The sequence below is a fragment of the Epinephelus moara genome, chromosome 5 (genome assembly GCF_006386435.1).
Source record: "Epinephelus moara isolate mb chromosome 5, YSFRI_EMoa_1.0, whole genome shotgun sequence".
Classification (NCBI taxonomy): Eukaryota; Metazoa; Chordata; class Actinopteri; order Perciformes; family Serranidae; genus Epinephelus; species Epinephelus moara.
This window is the reverse complement of record NC_065510.1, coordinates 31,327,376-31,350,668: the sequence shown is the minus strand read 5'-3', so window position 1 is coordinate 31,350,668 and position 23,293 is coordinate 31,327,376. Positions and strand designations below refer to the sequence as shown.

At 39.5% G+C, this 23,293-nt stretch overlaps 1 protein-coding gene across 2 annotated transcripts; it reads right to left on the bottom strand.

Annotated features, from left to right (window-relative positions):
* Positions 1 to 5,352: 5,352 nt before the first annotated feature.
* Positions 5,353 to 23,072, bottom strand: shoc2 (SHOC2 leucine rich repeat scaffold protein). 2 transcript variants are annotated; one of them, XM_050044448.1, is made up of 9 exons: positions 22,984 to 23,072; positions 17,377 to 18,446; positions 16,812 to 16,949; positions 16,551 to 16,681; positions 15,997 to 16,185; positions 14,711 to 14,833; positions 13,162 to 13,299; positions 12,323 to 12,440; positions 5,353 to 10,265 (listed from the first exon to the last, which is right to left on the bottom strand). In XM_050044448.1, the coding sequence occupies exons 2-9, from the start codon at positions 18,077 to 18,079 to the stop codon at positions 10,057 to 10,059; spliced, it is 1,749 nt and encodes a 582-aa protein (XP_049900405.1). In that variant the 5' UTR covers positions 18,080 to 18,446; positions 22,984 to 23,072; the 3' UTR covers positions 5,353 to 10,056. The 2 variants fall into 2 exon arrangements, with proteins under 2 accessions (XP_049900405.1, XP_049900406.1); XM_050044449.1 differs by having other exon boundaries at positions 22,851 to 22,991.
* Positions 23,073 to 23,293: the final 221 nt, after the last annotated feature.

The following is a 23,293-nucleotide window of genomic DNA, read 5'->3' as shown; positions in this document are numbered from 1 at the left end:
TAATTCTTAAAATCAAATTTATTAACAGTGTTTTTCCATTGGTGGTTTCATTGGATAGAAATATGATACAAAGCAGTAGTAAGCCAGACAATGTGTACAGTGAAGGTAAAGCTTGGTTTAAATATAACAAAATAGCTTAATAGTTACTTTTAAGTGTTATTAAAATTAGTCATTTTGAGCACTACAGTGTCAGTCATGATTTGAAAAAAGTAATCTTAACAGCTTTAGCTTGTTTCCAATATCACTTTGAATTTACAACTACAGAAACTCACCAACTCTGCAAAAGTACAGAACTTTCAAATTGTGTCATTTCAGCAAATCAGCTAAAAAGGGAAACTTTTCTTCAGATGTCATCCGTCAGGGGATTCATCATTTTCCAAACTCCCAGAGTCTCATTGGAACGAGAGCCCCTTCTTACCACAAAAGCACAGACTCTGAGTCACACAATTCAATGCACTGTTTGTGTTCCTCTTCTGTGGCATATTTAAAATCACTCTGGGAGGGCCACTTGAAGGAGGAAATTCCTGAGGAGCTGTGGGAGGACGTGGTGTACACTCCTCGTCACCAGCCTGTGCAGGACGCCGTGTACACGACTCAGTGTCGACGGATCAAAGTGTACCCTGGTTTTGTAATGGTGCTGAATCAATATGGTTTTTGATCCTCCTGTCATGATTCAACATAATACGTTTCCAAAATTTGAAGGTGGTTTGATACTGCAGGTGTTCATACTGCGGCTGTCTCTGTGGATAAAAGATGTTTCTCAGTTCTGATGCACTTACCTCGGGTTTTTCATCTTAAAGGATTAAAAGCATGTTGTGCACTTTGTACATTTATATAATCTGTATAACCACATTTACTTTGTATGTTTTTTGCTCTGTCTCGCCTTTATTATGTGTCTCTGATGTTACATTTACTCTTATGGTTTTATTCAATTATTCTGTCAGTATGTTAGTATACATTTGCTTTTAAATGTGTTATATGAAGAATATGAATAAAGAGTACTTCATACATCCCCCTTTTAGATGTTCTTGAGTGCAATTTCAACTTCCAGGCTGGTAATGCTTTATTATACAGGTCCATACTGTCCAAATAATTTCCAAAATGTTTCCTGGAGAGAACATGTAATTTGGTACTAATTATAGAGAAAATATTATTGTGTTCAATTGGCATTTTTCCAATTAATTAATTCTGAAGAATTGTCGGAAAAACCTAGTTTTCATTATAATTAATTTATTGCAAAAGCACCAATTGATCACACCATTATTTTCTCTATAATTAGTACCAAATCACATAGTTCTTTTCAGGAAACATCTTGGAAATTATTTAGAAAGCATGGACATCATGAAGCGTTAACAGATTGGAAGTAGAAATTAAACTCAACAGCATGTAATGAGTCAGTGTACAGTGGGTTACAGCAACATGCAAAAATCCAAAATGAACTCAGTGTGGTATCAGCCTATGAGAAGCTACAGTAGCCTCTTGGGGAAAAAAATCTAACGTCTATAACAGAGTGTCAAACATACGGCCCGGGGGCCAGAACCGGAGCGCCCAAGGGTCCAATCCAGCCCACTGGATCACCTTGCACACCTAATAGTGATGCACTTGTGAAGGCTAAGAGGTGCCTGGTTTCAGGAGCAACTTTAAAAGTGAGTAGTTTTCTTCATGTAAAATGCTGCTTCAGAGGCTTCTCCACCCCGACCAGAATACAGTTCTTTTCTTTCACTTTAGTTTGGCGTGATGTACAGAAAAATGCACATGTAATGACAGCGAGTAGTGACTGAGTGAATGTGGAAAACTTGAGAAACGTTGTTGCAATTGCATTTATTCTTCTGAAGACATCACAGGCTGTTTGTCATGTGTTTTGTAAATGGATACACATTTTAAAAATGTATTTCATTAAACAAAAAAAGGGGAAAATTTGGAGGTGTTTGTTATTTATAGGATATTATGGAATGGTTTCACAGGTGTCAAACAAATCAGACTGTATGTACGTGAACTAAAATGAGTTTGACACCTCTGATCTATAAGTGATAGTAAAAAATTGTAAATGTGTTTTTCATTGTTAATTCTATGTTCTGAAGAGTTTACAAGCTATATGATTTTAACATAGGGGTTAATCTGCATTATATAAAGTATGTGCTTGGCTAATAAAGATGTGAGGTATGTGGGAATGTTTGAAATAAAAGAGCTTTTCCAGGAAACCTCCAGAACATTCATTGGAAATTACAACCAGTAAAATAAAGCATTAACTCCATTTTTTATACTTATAATGTTCTCTCTGAAAAGTATGAGCAGTGGTGTAGTGGAAGGTATACTCCCTTTTTCTACATAATCTACCCATTTCCACATATACCATACACCCACCTCATCAACCACCACTTCACCACTGAGTGTGAGTGTGGCTCTCCATTGGTTCTCTGAGCAGGACATCACGTCACTCACACCTGTTCCTATCAAAACAAAGTGTGTCAACTGACCCAGTCTTCCCCTGCTGATCAGAACAAACTTCCAAAAGCTGTAACTGACATGAATTCACACTTTGCACAAACTATAGCCTAATGGACTATTTGATGTTCACTGCTCACTGATGACAAAGTATCTGAGAAATGTGTGAGAGGCTTTTAACTGAGAGTGAGTGAATATTCAGAGCGTCCACCTGTGAGTGAGTTTACACACACACACACACACACACACACACAGCTCTTATAATCAGCTTGATAATCTTGTCTTTCAGGCTGCTAAAATGACAGCAGCCGTGCAGCCACTGGACCCACTGAGTGTTTTTGGGTAAACAGCAGTGTGCCGTGGCGCTCGTTGATGCATGAGGGTGCAGACGAAGCGCAAGGATACAGTGACACCTGTCGTCTTCTGCATGAGCCTCCCAGATTCAGGTGGACGTGGGGAAAAAAAAAAGATGTTTGCGGAGGTATGACAGAGTACAGGATTGGAGGTCAGTGCGTTCAGTTTTTTCTATCTCAACTTACCCACTTCAGTTTTCACAGGGCACCTCGCTAAGAGGCCTTTTGGTGATAAGAGCGAGAACAAACAGGAGGGAGATCAATCCGCAGCTCCACACTGTTTACTGAAACTACACAAGATGCACTTTGCCTGACAGTGGTGACTTTCAGATGGCAGAGTTATAATAGTCTTCGTCCTCCTGTGGCGGACACGGCTGTCTGTATTAGTGAAATGCAGCTCCAATAATATTGAGACTTAGATAAACCAGCAGGGGGCGATGTTGCACTGGAGCAGATACAGCTCAGCTCACTGAAATAATCCAACAGGAGGAAATATCAAGACTCTTATTTAAAATACTCCTGTGGCCCACTGCTACTATCTTTCATTTCTTATCATGTATAAGTGATTATACAATTATGAAACATGAATAAATGACTGGAGCATGATTATTGACAGATTATGGAAAAGGTGTTGTTGTTTTGCAGTTTGTAAACAAGTGCAGCAGCAAACATGAAAAGGAAATCTTGGCAGTTATTATATATTAATAAAAAAATATGAAGAAAACTGCTATGCTGCAACAGGCAACCACAGTACACTGTTCATAATGATCATTAGTAAATGTAATCAGAATCATAAATAAACTTAAGAAATTGCCATAAATATTCTGCATGTGGTTTGTGCAAGTGGTGTCGACTGCTGTGGGAAGGTATAATCAGTGTCAAACACTGTACTGTCTCTATTTTATTCCTTCCAAAAAAAGAATGTAATGTAAATGTTAGGTAGTCTATATCACTGCTGACTGTTGTGGTTTTTGTAAAGTGTTACTATGTGATTAAGAAAAATGTCATTAAAAAAAGTCATAAAAAATTCATAGTATAATGTGTCATAAAAAGTCATAAAAAAATTCATTAAAAAAGTCATTTAAAAATTAAGTGTTGTACTTCATAAAAAGTCATACAATTTAATTAAAAAGTCAATATAATATTTCATAAAAAGTCACAAAAGTCTCATAAATATTCATAGTTTAGTATGCCATAAATAAAATGTCATAAAAAAGCTGTTAAAAAATTAAGTACATAAGAAGTCGATATAGTATTTCATAAAGTCATAAAAATCTCAGTCACAGTACAGTATGCCATAAATTAAATGTCATAAAAACATCCATAGTATCATCATAGTCATAGTGAATGCACTCTTCCTGTGCAACTCTCAATCATGTACTGGCTCTATATAATGTCACTCTGAGCACTCTGAGAACCCCTCATCTAAGATTCTTGTTTTGAAATGCTCTCAAATGGTCAGTTTAGCGGTTACATTTCTAAAAAAAAAAATTCTCCTAGGGGGAACTCCCCTGGCACCACCCTCAAGGTTTGGGTTGCAGAAGATGCAGATTGAAAATGGTCCCATCTAGTGTTAAATAGGTGACTACAGCCCTGAGCTGAACCGGGCAGACCATGAAGCACAGTGTAAATTGCTGCACTTTACTGGTTTTGGTTATTAGAATTATCAAAATAATAACAAAAGTTGCATATGTGAGAAATGCTGCATATAAAATACAAACAGGACAGTTTACTTCGACACGTTCTCAGTAGTGTTTGTTTGCATGTGTATTCTCTGAATTATATTTCTGTAACATAAAACATAAAGCACAACAATGTTTCTGAGGGCAGTTGTAGAGAAGAACAGGTTGAGCTCTGACACAGGTCAGTGGTAACACCTGAGGAAGACAAAAGGTTTGAGTGATGTCACACACCTGATATATTTTCAGTCACACCCCTGGCCTGCACACCAACATGACAAACTCACTCAAATTTATTTGTATGTCTGTTTATGTTTTCAGCTTATGTAATTTTTTGTCAGACCCTGATTTAGTTGAATTTTTTTGTTTTTAATTATGAGAGGATGAGGATTTGATGCAAATTACAAGTGGCGTAAAAATAACTTTCATTATGTATGTATGTATGTATGTTTCCTCCCTTTAGGTCCATAAATACAAATATATGACAGCAAGCTAAACATTTATAGTAACACTGAATCTGTTCTGAGAATTCTTATTTTTTCATCCTGTTAACAAATGTCAGAATACTTTCTCAAAAGAAAAAGATCCAAAACACAAGTCGGTTAGTAATAAAATCTTGTTAAAATTTTGAAAACTGTCATTAAAAGGTTTTTAATTTAATTTCAACTTAAAGAATTTTACATTTCTCTCCAAACATTAATGGAACTTGTGTGCCTGTGTGTCAACTGAATTAATAAAACAGCTTTTTCTCTACATTAAGAAAATATGCATCAACTGTGTGTGTGTGTGTGTGTGTGTGTGTGTGTGTGTGTTATTCAGTCTAACCCAGTCTTATCCTGTGCCGTTTGAAATACAGACACCCAACACATGATAAATTTGTAAATATTTATCGGTTTATTACAGTTAAAAAGATGTATGTACATACAGAACATCACCAAACATGGTCATTTTCACTCATTTGCAAAGTAGCACTCTGCAACTAGTTGGTTTCAGGATAACTGTCTTACAATGGGGCGGCATTGATTAAAGTTTGTCATTTACAACCAAGCACACAAATTTTTCCTCTTTTTCATTTGCCAAATAATACTTAGTAAAGGCATATAACCAAAACAGAACAACAGAAGGATGCTTAGTAAAACAAACTGTGGTTGAATTGCTAGTCCAAATCCAAGTTCCTGCTGCCGACACACGGCTTAGTATGTACACAGGTAGAAACACCTCAAACTGGATCTTGGTCACTGTGGTTAGCAATGGAGACTCACATAGAGGTAGTCATGTCTGCATCTGCTCGTCCAGTCAAGAGACAACTGACCCAAAAAACTTTGCTTTTCTGTTCAATCCGTGGACCCAGATCCCTTTACTGACATTACAGAAAGAAAAGAAGAAAAGTGATTATCTGTCTTTGTTGATTAAATCAAACAGGTCATAAAGGTTTTGCTTGGTGCGCATAAGGCAGTCAAGTAAATGTATGGAGATACTAAAGCAGGAGGTGGTGTGAGTGTGTGGTGTGTGTGGGTGTGTGCGGGTGGGATTCAGGTAAGAGAAAGAGCTGGCGGCTTCACATTAAAAGGGTCTTTCCACCAAAAGTGACTTGGTTTCATTACAAAAAGCAGACATGTATGTAGTTATGTGCTCTCAAGATGAAGATGGCGTGTTCCTACGACATCCAAATATCTAAAAAGTCATGTTTGTGTCTCTTCTGAAAACAACTGCAGACTCTTGATATAGACGTAGTATAAAAAAGAAAGTATGTCTATTAAAATATCAACAACTATTAAAGTGTATGTGGCGTCATTTTATTTCCCCTGATCTGGCACTCTTATTACTCAAACCTGATATGTGAGAAAAACAAAACACATCTTTCTGCCTGTGCAGAATAAAAATGCAAGCCAGTTTTGGTGGAATTCCCCTTTAATGCCAAAGACAAGTGAGACGCAAGCTAATGCACATCCACTTGGTAGCACAATGGCATTATCTTCCATTGCACTCTGTCTTCTCTGTAAAACTCTCATCACATTACAGATTTCGTAATACTGAGTCTACCGTAACGTCAGATTACTGTACAGAGTAAAAGGAAAAATAAGACAGAAAGAAACTAGACCCAAATTTACATTGTAACGACCAGTTGCTTGTCATCAAGTACAGTCAGTGGCCATAGACACAAGGAATAGCCAAACAAACACAATAAAAAAAGACCATTAAGGCTGCTTGTCAATGTAGATTAAGTAGGAGAAGCATTGCCACACAATGCTTCGATACCCTTTGCAATATACAAAAAGGGAGCATTTGCAGATACACCACATAGCCACTAAATCCAAGTCCTCTATGCAAAAACGCCCGATTCTGACCCAGACAAATCATGTCAAATATGTGTTCAACATGCTTGTTTCCTGTACAAAATAACCAGGCAAGAGAAAGACAAGTTGTATGATCCAGAATAAAAAGCAAAAGGAGCGAAATGACTTTGACTCTGCGATGCTCTCCACAGCCTAAAATCACAGACGATAGAAAAATAAACACCAATTATACTCCGATTATTTTGGATGCACCGGTATGCAATACATCGTTTCGATCCAACGAGTCGCACCTCTAACCGAACGTGCCAGTCGGCGATCTCCATCTCCTCCACAGCACGTTCAAACTACATTCCAGGATCTGATAAATGCTCTCCGGTCGATTAGCCCAGTTCAGTTTCTGCCCCACCTCCCCATCATCCTCTGCGTCCTCACACACTGGCATTCTCAACCTTTGCAAAATGGCACATGAAAAAAGTAAAAACAGAGAGACTGAATGTAAAAATGGGTCACAGCACTCTCGCTGCATACCTAATGCACATCTCACTTTTGAGTACTTGTTGAAGGCATTTTTCACACAATTGTTTACAGCTAAAAGTAAATACACAAAAAAAAGAAACTTCCAAAGCTTTTATAGAAAACCCAGGAATGCAATGCCTCCGGTGTGTTGTTGAGCGTGAACACAGAAAGCCCTTTTTACAATTTTTTTTTTTTTTTTTTTTTGTCTTTTTCCGACAGTCTTGTACTGTAACTGCGTTAAGCTCAAATATGCACCTTGTTGTGTTGTCTCATCGTTGTGTCCAAACGATTTGATCTGTGAGAAAACCACCGGGCCTGACGCCAAATCGAAAAGGTCAGTGGATTTGTCCCTCGTCAGGTTTTTCGAGTGAAGTCTGTATCAGTGTTGGGAGTGGATCGTGTCCCACCTCCTCCCCTCCCCAGCTCCCCGCCCATCCCACCACCACCCCCGTCTTGTACAGCATATGTTTCAGTCCACGAAAAAAGCAGCAACAGGTTCTGCTGGTAAATTAGAAGCAGCGGTACGTAGTTCCCCCTGACCCGGCCCCCACCCCGAGGTGAGCTGTGGCCGCTCTCATCATTCAGATCTCCCCGTGAAGGAGCCCGAACCACAGCCCACTGAAACACACCAAGCTGCTGCAAAGAAAGTAGACCCACACGTTTCAATACAAAACAGAATCATGATTGAATATAGAGCTGGGATGCAACACATTTCCAAAAAGAAAAAGAAAAAAAGAAAAAAAAAAGTGTTTGGTTTGATTACCTTTCGTTGGGATTTTTAATGTACAGTCACTTGAAATAATACTAACTGAATACACATTTCATCATTTAGAAAAAAGCAAACACTCAATGTAAATTGATTTAAAATAAACAATGCTGATCTGAACTGCAGTAAGCCATTTCGCTTGCGATGGAGAAAGCAGGATATGGGAATCTTAAAAACATCTCATAGCCACACAGACCCTTTGACAGTTCCAGAGAGCAAGTTCCTTTTAAGATTGACAGGATAAAACTTCCCCAAACAAAGTTACTAATATATTCTGAGCCTGATAAAACTCGACATTTATATTTAATTGATACAAATTCACATGATAAACAGTTTGTTTAACAGATAAAATACTTTATGAAACAAAATGCCCCCATTCAAAATAACCAATGAGAGGCTACTGTGTGTTTTTTCTTAATATAGAGGATGCCAATGTCTTCTTAAAAAAGTGCATAAGAGCAGCAGCATTGCTGGGACAGTGTGGGACAAAAGAAGATATAAAAAAAAAAATTAAATTATGAATGTAAATCAAGGGAACATTTTCCCATCATGTAATTAAGATTCTTAGGAAACCGTCAAAAAAAATTAAAAAAAAACTACAGAAAAATTAAGGATATTAACAAAAAAAAGGAAGTGTTACCTGTCAATATCTTATTATCAACCCTTTGTCGAAGCTCTGATACACACACACACTTGCTCCACAGACCCAGATAACGTCTTTTTAAAAAATGCTTGATATGTTGGTCGATGATCAATTGAATGACAGCTATGCAGCCCAACACTGAAGATAATATCAAACCAGTAAACATAACTAAAAATTGCACTCAAGGCAACAACCAGGATTTGTATACATATATAAAAACATCTCATCATTTATCCCATCACCTGTGAAGGTTTGACTTTTTTCAATACCTCTTTGTCACACAAAAGCAATATAGACGGGGGTCACAGCACCGCCCGTTATGGAGAAAAGTCCACCTTGCTTTTTTTTTTTTTTTCAAGCGTGTATGATTGGCATTTCTCATATGTATACATTACTAGCTTAATGTTTAACAACTACTGCTGCTATTTGTTAAAAAGATCTCCAATCACCCTATTTTACAACTGATATCGCTTGCTTTAACAGATTAATGCAACAGCAAAAGGAACACTAAAAAAAAAGATAAAACTAAAGTAAAAACAGCAGTAATAATAAAAAAAAAGAATTATTGAAATAATTTATATCTTTGTATTCTCATGGACAATTGTGTTTAGAAGTAACCCACTGGATCACTCTAAACATAGGCACAGTTTTTAAAAATAAACATAAAAGGTAGAAGAAAAAAAAAGAAATCATAAACACGCCATCATTAGACCTTTGTTCTCTGTGGTCAAGAAGCAGTTAACATAAGTTATCTTGAGCGAAGGTGATGTTTAAAAAAAAAAAAAAAAAAAAAAAGAATATCAAAAGAAAATATAACAAGATAAAGTTAACATTACGGCAGCAGCAGTAAATGTGAAGTTCCAAAGACTTTTTTTGTTTGTTTTTGCATACAATTGTATCCTTGCTCACGTAATAGATGCTTGTAATTACTGTAAATACATTGGCAATGGGAGCACGGTTTATATGGTTAAAAGACTTGCCACTTAGCTCACAGTTACTCAATATATATAACTTTATATATCTTCAGTTTTGGCAAAGAGATGGAAATATTTTTCCTCTTGTATGATTCGGAATGAAACATGAGCGGGGGTGGCTGGGGTCCTAAAATGACCGTGATAAACTCTGGAGTAACACAGAAGTCAAGTCTCCGACGCTTCGCCGTGTTTCTGCCCAAGGATGGTGAAAGAAAACATTTTTCTTCTTCTTCCTCCTCCTTGTATTTGCCCCCGACACTGATTGTGGCGAGTCTGTTTTCTTTACAGTGTATGATACACTTAATGGGGGCAGGCAGGCGAGAGGGTGCAGAGCGAGTGGAGGGTTTGGAGTTTAGTTGGACTGGGATCGAGCTGCTCTTGGCTCAGACCATGGCACGGTATGGTCCCTGCATCTTGAGGAACTGGATGATGAAAGAGGGGCCTCCCGCGACAATCTGCGGCGGCAGGTGGCTGAGGGGACAGTTCTCGATGCTCATGATGGACAGCTTGCTGCAGAGGGCCAGCTCGAACGGGAGGCTGTGCAGGTTGGGGTTGTCGTTGAGGTACAGTTCCTCCAAGTTCTCCAGTGTACCTGAGGACACACAGTTGCTGTTAGTTGAGGCATGTGCTGAAGCTGATGCTGCCGTACGGGGAAACAGTCTGGAATCAGCAGCCTCTGAGCAATACATGTCAATAAAATCTGATTTTCAGGAATGAAAAAGTGCCCCTAACCACTAAGTTACAGTGCATATGACAGTGGCACAGTATGGAACAGAGCTATTAGTACCATCCACAACTTTTGACGATGGAAACGCAAGAGCAACAGCTCTAATGTGTAATAAACTGAACTGCACTGCGTCTGGCTTCTATAAAGTTGAAAGGAAAAGGGACCTGGACAAGAGCCACGCTATTATTAAAAGACAATGGAAGTAAATCTGTCTATTCTAATCATGATTCATTACAGATATTCTCCATTTTGAAAATAGCAAGTAGTCATACAGTGAGCGAAAAGAAACCATGTAAAGATTTTTTTTCTTTTGATGCATCAAGCTGCCTCAGTAGTTGTTTTCGAATCGTATCGTGGCCCTTTGGATCGGAACTCATGGGGTGCCTTGAGACTTCAACCTGTAATCATGACAGAATGTCATGATTCATGACACCCAGGGTTGAGAGTTACGAGATTACTCTGCCACTTCGTTTTTGATTTGTCAAAAAAGATTGTGGAAAAAATGCTCATCACAGTTTCTAAAACAAAAGATGACTTCTCCAAATTTCTTGTTTTAATCTGTAAAGAACCCAGAAATATTCAATTTACCACTTAATATAATCTAGAGAAGCAGCACATTCTCTCAACGACGAAAACAGTTGATAAATTATCAGACATAACAGTCCTCATTTAAGCTCTAATGATACTGTATTACCATCATCTACCATCTGTACCACCCCTGGAAAGATATGTAACACTGTACTGGCTGTTTTTGTATTAAATGACTATTAGTATATTTTTAGTATGACAGTTAAAAATGTATGGACATCATCACTGAGACTCAGTTGTTTGTGATAGCTGTCTAAACACCTTCCAGCCATGGATATAATTCAATTCTGGGTCCAGTCTGACTACTCTAAAAATACACCCACCTTTAGCTTCTTCCTCCACCCATTTTTATCTCTGGCTTATCCCTAAACCTGAGCAGTCAACAACCAGCCTGGCCATGCTGGACCAATCACTGGGAGGAAGGGTCAGAGGTGGGACGCACCGTTAAGCTCTTAAATCCTGATGCTTAAGTTTAGCTTTTATCAAGGAAACAATGTTACGCTGTAAATTACAAAAGCTACAAGACTCACTCTTTAAATATTGTTGACAGCACAAATAAAAATAGATGATGGTACATATTAACAATTAGCCAACTTGTGCCCTTTACTGAAATACTAGTTACGTGTATATGAGTGTACAATGTGCAGGTCATGTTTAGTGTAAGACATCGTTATAATATACTAAGCAGGATTTCCCTAAAAAAACTATGTATTAAATAATACGAAAGTAAACCCTCTCAATCATCACTTATGACCCACTAGAAGTGTGTGGCGATTTACTCTGCCCTCTGCCTGTGTTGTCTTATTTTGCTATGTTCGGGACGTTCCTGGGCACAGCGCACAGGTGAGGCCGGGACTTTATAAAAAGGGAATAACCAGGGGCCAGACCGTCAGCAGCAAGCATTCAAGAGGAAGCTACGAAAACAGCCAACACAGCACCAAAATTCCCACAAATATAGCAAGGCAAAACACCAAGCGGACAAAGCTTGCTCCAGAACAAGTGAATCTGAGGTCGTCTTTCACTTTCACTGGGGATAAAGTTCACAAACAGTAACCAAGAATTTCTGCATAGTATGCCTTAAATTTAACATATCTTAAATAATAATGAGTTTAGACAGAATTATGTGCCAAAAATCAAGATTGCGGATTAATCAGCAAAGTAGTAAGAATATCTATTTCTACTTGTCTCCAACATACAAAGTCCAGTTCACCAACAATGTAGCATGCCAGGATCCAATCTAGTCCCCCAACATCAGTAGCCTTTTTCCAGATCTGACAAGATTACTTTAACATGTTAGTGATCTACTTGTTTGAGGGTTTGAGGGATGTTCTTACCAATCTCCTCTGGGAGGTGTTGCAGCAGGTTCTCCCCCAAACCGAGATGCGTCAGGTTGGTGAGGTGGCCGATGCCTCTGGGTAACGTGGTCAGCTGATTATTTGTCAACACCAATTTCTATAGTGAGAGAGTACAAGCAGAGTTGACAATGTGCTCTAAAGGTTTATTGACATGAGAAATTAATTTACCAATCGCAGAGTATAATTACAAATCAAATCATATCACCCTGTTATAGCCAACACTGTTTTCCTCAGCTGTGGGTGACCTGATTTGAAAACTAAACTTTCTTTATATATCGAAGAATAAGCCTCTCAATTTTTTTAGTTTGCTGTAATGACACTACATCAGTTTGAGCAGCTTTAAACCCACTAACCTAGGATTGATCATTGTTGATACAGTTGTGATTTTGCTCACTGATTCAGGTTCTTATAAATATCTGGCTCTAATTACTGGTCCATTATTAGAGCAAGACAATGTGCCAAAATATATTAAATGCAAAAATCCACCTTTTTTTTTTTTACAGCATCATTAGAAGCAGGCCTCGCCATCTGCTGCAGTGTATGATACTACAACAGGAGTCTCCTTTTTTTTCAAATCCATTTAAAGGTCTCCTCAGCCATGAACTGAGAATAAACCTTACTGAATGCCCTTAAAAGCAAGAAGAAGCAGCTAAGATTGAGGCAGTGTGATCTAAAAGGAGGATAAAAACATTATGGAACGTGTCCCTGTATCTCTAATAGTTGTAGTTTCTCATAGCAGATACAAACCAGATACTACAAAATTCTGTAAAAACCAACAACGTTTTGAGTATGATGAAACACATTTCTGTTCAACTTACCTGTAAATCTTTAAGATACGCAATTTCATTAGGTAGCGATTCCAACTTGTTTTCCTCCAAGTCGAGCTCCCGTAGCTTTCTCAAATTCCCAATACCATGTGGTAACTTCTTGAGAAGATTATTGGACAATATTAACACCTGTGAAGACAATCGCAAAGTTTGTCACAAAAAGAAAAAAAAACAGTCTAAAGTGACAGTCAAGCAATAAAACAATCACTCCTGACACAGAACCATCACATCTTTTTTTAACTGATGTCAAATAATCTATAAAGTAATTGGAAAAATTTGATTTAAATAAAACTATGACACTCCTCACACAGTGCTGCTCTACTAATACTCATGTTTAACAATAATTAAAACATCTCGAGATGTTATACTTTTCAACCATATTTTCAGAGCCCTATTTTCAACCAGAACTTATAAGGCTACTACAGTGTTGAGGAAATGCGTCTGTGCAGTAGCATTTTTCACCAAAACCAGACCTTAATAACATGAGTAAGAGCTGCAATGTAAAACCCTACAGCTATTAGGGATGGGCACTTTAAGTAACTTCCATATTAGGTACTCGCAATCAATTATTACTGAGTACTAACAAAAAAATCTACCATTAGAATAGGAATGTAAATTGGCGAACAATGGAAAGTGTAATCTGAAATTCATTTATTGAACCACCAGGCTTCAATTAACCAATAAACCATGAATCTAAAGTTCACTTGAGAAAATCAGCCATCTCTCTGTCACTGCCGTTTGCATTACATATGTTAGATGCAGCATTGAGGGACTGTCTCCGGGCCGCTCTCCTCCAAGTCAGTTCAATAGATGCCCAGGTAGCACGAGCTAACACCGCAGCAGCAGCAGCTAACATTCAACACTGAGCCTTTTAACATTCCCAACAAATCCACACCAACACCGAAACAGCTCGGCACAGCTGTGTCCCATTAATAACCATCAGGTGACAATAGCCATGTGATGCTAACAGTTAGCCCTGTCACTCTGTGTGTGTGCGCGATTGAGTGTCTGAGCACCGGCGGACTCCACCACCTTTTCCTTGGTGCGGAGCTCCGACCTCTGCAGCAGTAAATCTCATGATAAACAGGGATAGAAAACTGGAACAGCAGGGCAAAGTGCTGAGCGAAGCACTACACTACACATTAAAATAAGATTTTACCCATTTTTTATTACTATTACTACTATTTACTATTTTTACTGTAATTTTTAATTATTTCAAATGGGTAAAGTAAAGTCATGTTCACATGTGAAATTGGGCAGCAAATACTGTATGTTATAGGAATACTGATGTCCCAAATGAGTACTCAAGTACTCACTCCCATCCCTAATAGCTATCCATGTTTGTCACACAAACCATTAGCCTCAAAGATTCACTCACAAGGGTTGTAATGCTCGCATATAATGGCTCCATCACTTCTATTCCTAATTACTGGTTGCAGAAAATACACAGTTTATGTACTAAGACATTCAACTTCTTCAATACACTCATCAGGCACTGCAATTGCGAGCTAAAGTCCTACTGTGTGGATGCAGGACTCACCTCCAGAGAGACTAAACCACAGACGTCCTCTGGGATCTTCGTCAACTGATTGGTGGCCAGGTTGAGCTCGACCATGCTCGTCCATGTGCCAAAGTCCAACGGCAGAGATGTTAACTGGTTGTCCTGGAGAAGACAATGACATACCTTTATTAGCAAAATAAGTGACAACTCAGAGGGTCACCACAAAGACAGTGCTGTTCAGGAGGCTGAGCAGACCAGTGCACTCTGCCAGCTGCGGTACCTGGCGCCAGGAAAAAATGTTTTCAGAGGAGAGCCAAACTACATCCAGCATGGACATACACTAAGTGACAAATTAATGGTTTTTAATACCTGTGCATGCCTGGCTTAAAGCCAATACAAACTTTGACAGAGGTGCAGTTCAGACAGCCTTAATTCTGAACAAGAGTTGAGATTAATATGAGCAAATAGGAGTGTTTTTATGCAGTCTAACTCTACAGTGGTGAATTTAAGTGGCACAACTGGCATTTAACGCACACCATGAGATGCAACTACCTGTGCACTAGATCTAGTGCACAGGTAGTGCACTAGATGCATTTTGTATCATGACTTCCTGTACTACTTCTTCTACACAGTGACAAACAGATTGTCAACCCAACTTCACCAACAGACGCTCTAAAAAAGCATGCACAACAAAATAATTGAAGAAACATCATTGGAACGTGTTATACCTATGGTACGGTTATATCCACCTTAAAGTATCAGCTCAGTTTTATTATAAATTTAGCCAAGTCGACATTGCTTATAATGACCTACAAGACAGTGGATTCTCCGCCTGAAATTTACACTCCTCACTGTGTATGACATGTTTAAAACTTTCATATGCCTCATGGGAGTGTATAATTTTTGTTTCTGAAACAGCATAGCTCAGGTATGATAAAAAAGGTCCAATTCAATCTCACATGTTCCCACAGGCCTTTTTCACTGAAGATATTTTGACATGTCAGAGCAGGAAATTCACAGGTATTTAAAAAAAATAATGACAGCTGAATTTCATTTAGCTGCTTCAGTTTCAGGGTTCTGGTATTGTGCGTGCCGGCTCACTATTATGATTTACTGGAACATTTGAATACAACAGAGCAGTTATTAAAGATATTACTAAAATTACAATAAGTCAAAATGTCTGCTGTGAAAAAGGTCGATTAATCACAGACTTTGACATCTTGTAATGTCATGATCACAACCGACTGGCAGGTATTTATGATGGATCTACACTTTAGAAATTTTAATTTATCTCACTAACTTCACAGACAAACATGCATATGTACCTTCATGTTAAGCTTGCTTAACACTCTGGCCCTGGAGAAGATACCAAAGGGGATCTTGTTGATGCGGTTGTGCTCCATGTTGAGGGAGTAGATGGTGGAGAACTGGGATGGTCCACCCACAGGGTACGACTGGAAGCAGTTCCTCGCCAGTGTTAGACTGGTCAGGTTGACCAAACTTGACAGCAGGCCCTGGTCAAGCACAACGACAGACATGACAGAAACCATGTGATAAAGACAGGATTATCACTATGGACTGTGATTTTTACTCCAGATCCAACAGTAGCCTTTGAACACCCACAAGAATTTAGGTGGATAGCTCAATGCAAGGCAAACAACAGGTATTTTACAGGAGTATGAATTTTAGAGCATAAATAGAGAGGGCTCAAGGCTCCAACAGGAATTTGTTATTTTTTCTCTATTTGTTTTTCCATTTTCAAGAGCATTGCAGGAAATAGTTAATATTAGTATCGTAGAAATTAAGCCTGCGGGTGATGATTATCATCATTATGTAACAATTATTTTTGAAATGACCATCTATTTTTGGTTCCACTTACCTCCGGCAACACCGAAATGTTGTTGTTTTCGAGGTTTAGCTCCTCCAGTTCTCGACATCTGGCTAATGACCTGGGGATGGCTGACAATCTATTGTATCGCAGACCTAAGCGGTTTATGCTTGCTAGGTTGCCTACAACGACAAAAGAAAACAAAAAAACGCATCTGTAGTAAACTTTTTTTTATCCATACAACATTTATCAAATCTAGTTGGAGTCAGAGACAGTAACTTTGCTTTTGAGCCTAAACTATACTTGAATTACCTATAGTCTCTGGGAGGTCCAAGAGCTCATTGTGCTGCAGGTCAAGGTTGGTTATCTGTGTGCAGTTCCCAATCTCCTTCGGTAGGTGTTCCAACTGGTTGTGGGCAACATCCAGAGTTATGAGGTTGCATAGCTCCCCTGCAGAAAGATCCATATTTGGATATTCAGCTAATTCAAGATGAAAGCACTTTCAGTAACCCTCCATCTGCTGTACAGAAGAAATCCATTCATATATCTCATTCCCTCTTTAGAAAATCAGAATGGCATTGTTGCATAGCTTACAAAAACTTACCAAGTTAAATAGCCAGAACTCTCTCTTACAGTACAATTAGACAGTGCAGCTGGATTTGTCACGTCAACATTCAGTAATTTGTAAGTGATTTTAAAAGGTAAGACATGAATTACTGCTGGAGCTGAAGAAAGGTGAGTACTTGGCCATTAGTGCTAGGATCCAGCATAGTATAAGAAAGTTGTACTAGACAGAGTAAGATGTGTCGATTATCTCCTACAATGACTTGATGTCTCATGGCCATTTGTCCGGTCTTTAATCATTGGTTTTACTCACCTATCTCTGCAGGCAGCTGTTTAATCTTGTTCTCACGAATGCTGAGCATAGTGAGCTTGGATAGGTTTCGGATGTCCTTCTCCACTGTTGTGATGCGGTTGAAGCGCAGGTACAGCGTGGTCAGAGACGTCAGCCGGTAGACAACAGCCGGTATCTCTCTGAGCTTGTTGTGCCGGAGGTCGAGCATTCGAAGCTTCTTAAGGGAGTCCAGGGAGTCAGGCAAACTGGTCAGGGAGTTCTCGCTCAGGGCCAAAGTGACCAGGCCTGATAGGCAACCCACCTCAGCCGGCAGGCTCTGCAGCTTGTTGCTGTATAAGTAGAGTTCAGCCAGCTGCGTCAACTCCTTAATAGAGGTGGGCAGCATGTGAATGGACCGTTTCGACAGGTCCAGTCTCATTGAGTTCTCCTCCCGGCACTTGTTAAGCTCTTTGATCACCTCGGCATTGCTGGACTTCTTGCGTGTACCTGGTGCCGGGTTTGGCCGCTTTATCGTATTGTCAACAGAGAAGGCAACACCCGGTGTTGAGCTGCTGGTGTCCTTCTTTCCGTCTTTGGCATCTTTCCCTTTGGTCTTCGATTCTTTGCCACCATCCTTGACTAAGCCGGCTAGAGCCTTGGCCTCCTTTTCCCTTTCTTTCCCCGCTGGACCACCTTTGGGGTCCTTTTCTTTCGAATCTTTTTCTTTGCCTAAAGTACTACTCATGTCGACGTTATCGGGCCTCCTGCAGAGTTGCTCATGGGAGTCTCTCTTGTCAGGTTACTTATTCAGGAAAAAAGAGACACAGATAGCCGAGGAGGCTTTTAAAGAAAACATCCCTGTACAGGCCCACACATTTATGATTATCCTTGAATTAAAGGCCTTGTGATCCAAAGGTTTTTTGGATACTTTCGATACTTTGTTCCTTTGTTAAAATGCCATGGGAGAAAAAATCCTTTGAAGTCGCTTGACTGTGGCACCCATGGGCCACATGCTTAAGTGTTTGAACTGCATACAATCCCAGGACCTTCGGATACAAGTTCTTTCAGGCTGCAAAGGTCATCATGGTTTTTTTTAATCCCTCCAAGATTTGCTGTTCGGGGAAAAGAAAAAGAAATTTTGTTCAGATATACAATTTCATTTTCACACTTAAAACATTCTCAGCATTTTGAATTCCAATAGTTGAGTCTGCCTGAAAAAGTTCCTGTTCTCAGTATTTATCACTTGATCTATAATTCCAGACACTTGATTATGTGTTCCTTTGGCTCATCCTTTTTGTTTTCAATTTACAGAGAGAAATAAACTGATCTGTTCAAAAGGAACACAAGGAGGAACATCATCATCATCATCATCATCCTCTCTGACCTAATGCATTTAAAACCTGTTGCATTTCCTATTAAAAGACGACACTGCTCACAATTTAGAGCAAAGTAAACACAGTCTTCTTGTGGGAAACACAAATCTGAATGTGCTGCCACTATTAAAAAGAATAGAGGAAATTGGGAGGAAAATGCAAGTAAGTGGCCTATACTGTATCAGATTACCATAAAAAAACTGATTATAATAATAATAAAAATCATACAATATTGTATACTCCAAAACAGATATTTCTATTTTCGTCTCCAATGCCAGTCATAGTCAAACCAAACCTGCCCAATAACACAAATGGAAGAAATGTGTGTTTTAAAATCAGCAACTTTAAAAATGTGTTGTTGTTTTTTTAGACGCGTTTGTAATACATGATTAACACAAACGTTTTTACAGTGTGACAGTCTTAAGCCTTATGCACTAGATGATGATTTGCTACTTTGATTGTTTTTGCTAGATGGATGCATACTGTGTACACCTGTGTCTCTCCTGTTTAGGACCCCGTTTTAAAATATCTGGTGAACAAAGTGACGTCTTGTCATCGAGCGTGACCCCCCACCATCATCATAACAAGAGACTTGACAAGTTTGTCTGCAGGATCGGTCTCGATCCAAACATTTTTTTGATGGAACAGTATTGGCTATGTTAGCCCAATTCTTTTCCGATCTGTTGTTAGAGTGCTCTGGGAGGCAGCATTCATAAATTCCCCACTTAGCTCTGTTAAAAAAACTGGTACAGCACACTGCATACAAAAGGATGTGCGGCAGCAAGTTGATACGTGAAAAGACACATCATTGGCAATTTCCTCATTTGCGCCTATTTCAGCAACATTTTGCAGGTGAAACACACCTCTAAAAAACTACTGTTAGTTGGAACTTCTGTGTGCTAAGGGGAAAGTGTAAGATGCATTATGTAGAAAGAAATATACAAATGCGATAAAAGCAGAGCCCTAATACCTTGACAACATTCTTCCTTACTCATGAGCAAAAAAAAAAGCCCTCAACAGGTTTGGTAGGTTGTCAGTACCACGATGTGCCAGTCCAAGCAAATCTGTTGAATGTACTGAACATAACCTCACACCATCTTACTCCTACTAAACAAACATGGCCCAGCGTGTGTTGACATTACTGTAAGCCTACAGCCCCACCTAAACATGCATTCAGCCATCCCCTATAAAGTCTGTAACACAACAATCACATTGGATATTTACATCTCAGTGACATCCAGACAAAACTCATGACTCTTTGGATCTTTACATGACAAACTGCGCCAGAATGTCTCTGGCGGCATGTCTCTGTTTAGTCTCTGTTGCTGTTGTTCTTCTGTGACTGTGTAAAGCTCTCCTGCACTATAGTACAAGCTAAGCTGTGGCAAAAAGAGAGGCAGGTTTGGCTCAGGATCAGAGCTAAGTGAAAAGGTTAGGACTGCTGAGAGTAATCTTTAGAAGTGGCCTTCAAAGCATGAAGTCCCCACAACAACAGGTCATATGACCTTTTGGGTAAAAGAAATGCTGGGTCAATAGCAGCACCCCTAACATGACAGAATGCTTGACAGTGTGTTCAGTAAATAAAAGAAGGCATCCGCTGCTCTTTCATGCCATCATAAATAAGAGGGTGAACATCTAACACTGGTTGTAATGGGCATACCTGTGTACAAAATAATTATTAACAGAAAATGAGAATAACCAGGCCAGCCCAACTGCTGGGGCCATCTAAAGCAAACTGTGCAAGCAACTTCCTTTTATGGTTGTACTCTCTCTGTCCCTGCCCTGGTACATCATACCGTTTATAACAAGCTGTGTGTAAACGTTATAGATTTATCTCTGTATTTTAAGACTTGATGTTGTCTGCTTAAACCTGATACGAGACCAGAAGAAAGGTTTGACATCCAATTGAGCAAGATCATTTCCTAGTTAATTTTTACTTTTTGTAATGACATTTAAGACTACTATATTAATATTGAGGTTTAATCAATTCAAGCTTATTAGTCCATGCAGGAACTCTTGGCAATGGTTGGGCCAAGTCACAAAAACAAAATGTTAACCAAACCAAGGCAGATGTTTCCTTAGTTGCATATTTCAAATACATGCATAGCTTTCTGCAAAACAGCACAGCGGGTTAGTATTAATAGTAATAGCTGTGTTAAAAGGCCCCAGAACCAGGAGTTCATGATGTTAAATCACTTTTCCATTCCTGAGAAGTTTGAGGCAGTGCCCACTTGTTGTGCATGAATACAATGACTGGATAACGCAACAGTCTGAGCACAAGGGAAGGGATATGCAGGGATGTAAACAACCTGCTACGTGTGCACAAAACTGTGAAATCACAACTGAATGGTTTTTGATCAGAAACTCTCTACTGACAGATACTCTGAATTAGTTCATAGCCTTTACATCAACCCTCACAACTGTCTAATATCCAGGTGTGGGGGTGTCATTTTAAAGATGTCTTTGTGGTGAGTGTTGGCCAAAATCATTGAACAATGTTAATTCAACAGGCAAGCGATCCAGCAAGGACAAAACTTGCGAGCATTTAGTGAGTTCCATTACATTAATAATACTCATTTAGCAGATATAAATGAGGTTCAACTCACACACAGCTTCAGAGAAAAGCTAATGCATGTCCATCAACACTAACACAACACCATCATAAAGTGCCAATGCACACTTGGATTTCATGGCACTTGCAACCCACATAGAGACTAATGAAGTTTCCATTAAGGATATCTTGGGCCCATCTGATAATGCTAGTGCATTTAGGCCTAGGGAAAACTGTCAACTGTTCTGGTGCTTTTGTTTGACCATTACAATGCTTTTTTGATTAAATAAAAAATGCACCAATGTCAGCCAATCGCGTAATACAATAAAATATGTGTGTAAAGCAAATGCAACAAACTGGAGGGCTGTGATTTGACAAAACACACCACAGAGTCGTATTCAGGAAATATCTAAAACCCATCTCCTGTGTTATTGCTTGACAGTGTGCTACCGCCGAAATAGTAGACATAACAAACCAGAAATAACCTGACCTGTCACTGAAAATGGTTAACTCTGTAATATTGGGGGAAATAGCAAACCAGAGGTGAGGTGGCAGCTATCAGCTAACACTGCTGCTACAACTAAGCACTCCACAGGACGCGGCTAGCTTGATGGCTACGTGTGCCAATGACAAATCCTTGGAAACAGATTACCGACAAAACAGCACCAGGTCGGAAAGTCAAGTCGCCTTTCGAGATTACTTAATTTACATAATATGGACACCTAAGGAAAACACACCAGGGTTGGTGCCACTGTTTGGTCATTGATGAGACAATAATACCTTGACGCTAACAGTGAAACAGTAATGCTAAACGTTAGGCTACGCTGTGACTGTTAACCTCACATCAACTAGCTAACTAATTGTCGCTAGCCAACTCACGAAGGATGAAAATATCCAATGTTGGCTACACCAGCCTTGAAAGTGACAGGGAGAAAATATCTACAGTACATATATATACAAACCAGTCTTCAACAAGAGGAAAACACACTGGCTAAGCCTCCTAAAACGACTGACAACAAGGCAGGAAATAAAAGCAGCTAACGTTAAGCTTAACGTCAACAGCAAAGCAAACGTCAGTTAGGCTAACTTGCTAACGTCAGCTAGCGAGCAAGCTAGCCCGCCAGCTAGCAGTATTTTAGCGAGTGATATTCCTGAGGCAAACGAGGAAGAGTGCCAGCATGAAATGATAAAATAACTGTCTGTTTCTGAGCGTACTGGACGATGCAAAGTGTGTCGAGGCTTTCCCAGACAGACCTACTCACATCCAGCGGCTAGAGCTAACTGTGTGTAGGCCCGAGCAGAGCGGCTGTCGGACGCGGACCGACCCGTCCGCCGTGAGTTCGACCGAGAGGGGAAATCTCTGCTGCAGCCAGCTGAGCGCAATCGGATAGCAGACACCCAAAGAGCACAGCCGGTGGAGGCAGCTTATATTCCAACTGAGCCGCCACTCGCGGCACACAAGGTGCGAACTAAACTGTAACACATCATATAAGCCCCGTTCCCGTATTCAATATTAGCCGTGGAAAAAAAGAAAACACTCTGAAAAACAGCGGCCATTCCGAAGCTGAACAAAAGAGTGCGTTCGTACTCACCACCGCAAAATGACACTTGAACGTTACACGCGCCGTAACAGAAGGCAGACGAGTGTATTATGTCTGGGTTGATGCGTTACCGTGCTGTGTGGGTAAAACGTCCACTGTTAATGTGATAATATAACTGTTTTACCTTCAGAGGTGTGACTCCGCCTTCCTTGCTGCTTCCTCCTCTTTTCCTACACTGCTGCTCTGCTCCCCTCCCTCCCCTGCCACCAAACTGCGTCATTCGCACGCCTAACCAATGTTATCACGAGACTTTGAAATACACTGCTCAAAAAAAAAAAAAAAAAAAAAAAAAAAATTAAGGCAACACCAAGCCAGTGAAACTTCAGGGATGTCAATCTGTACATATAGGAAGCACAAATCAGTTTCACTTGCTTTGGTGCAAATGAAAGTGACAGCAGGTGCAGTGACGAGGGAAAAGCAACACAACCTCCAAA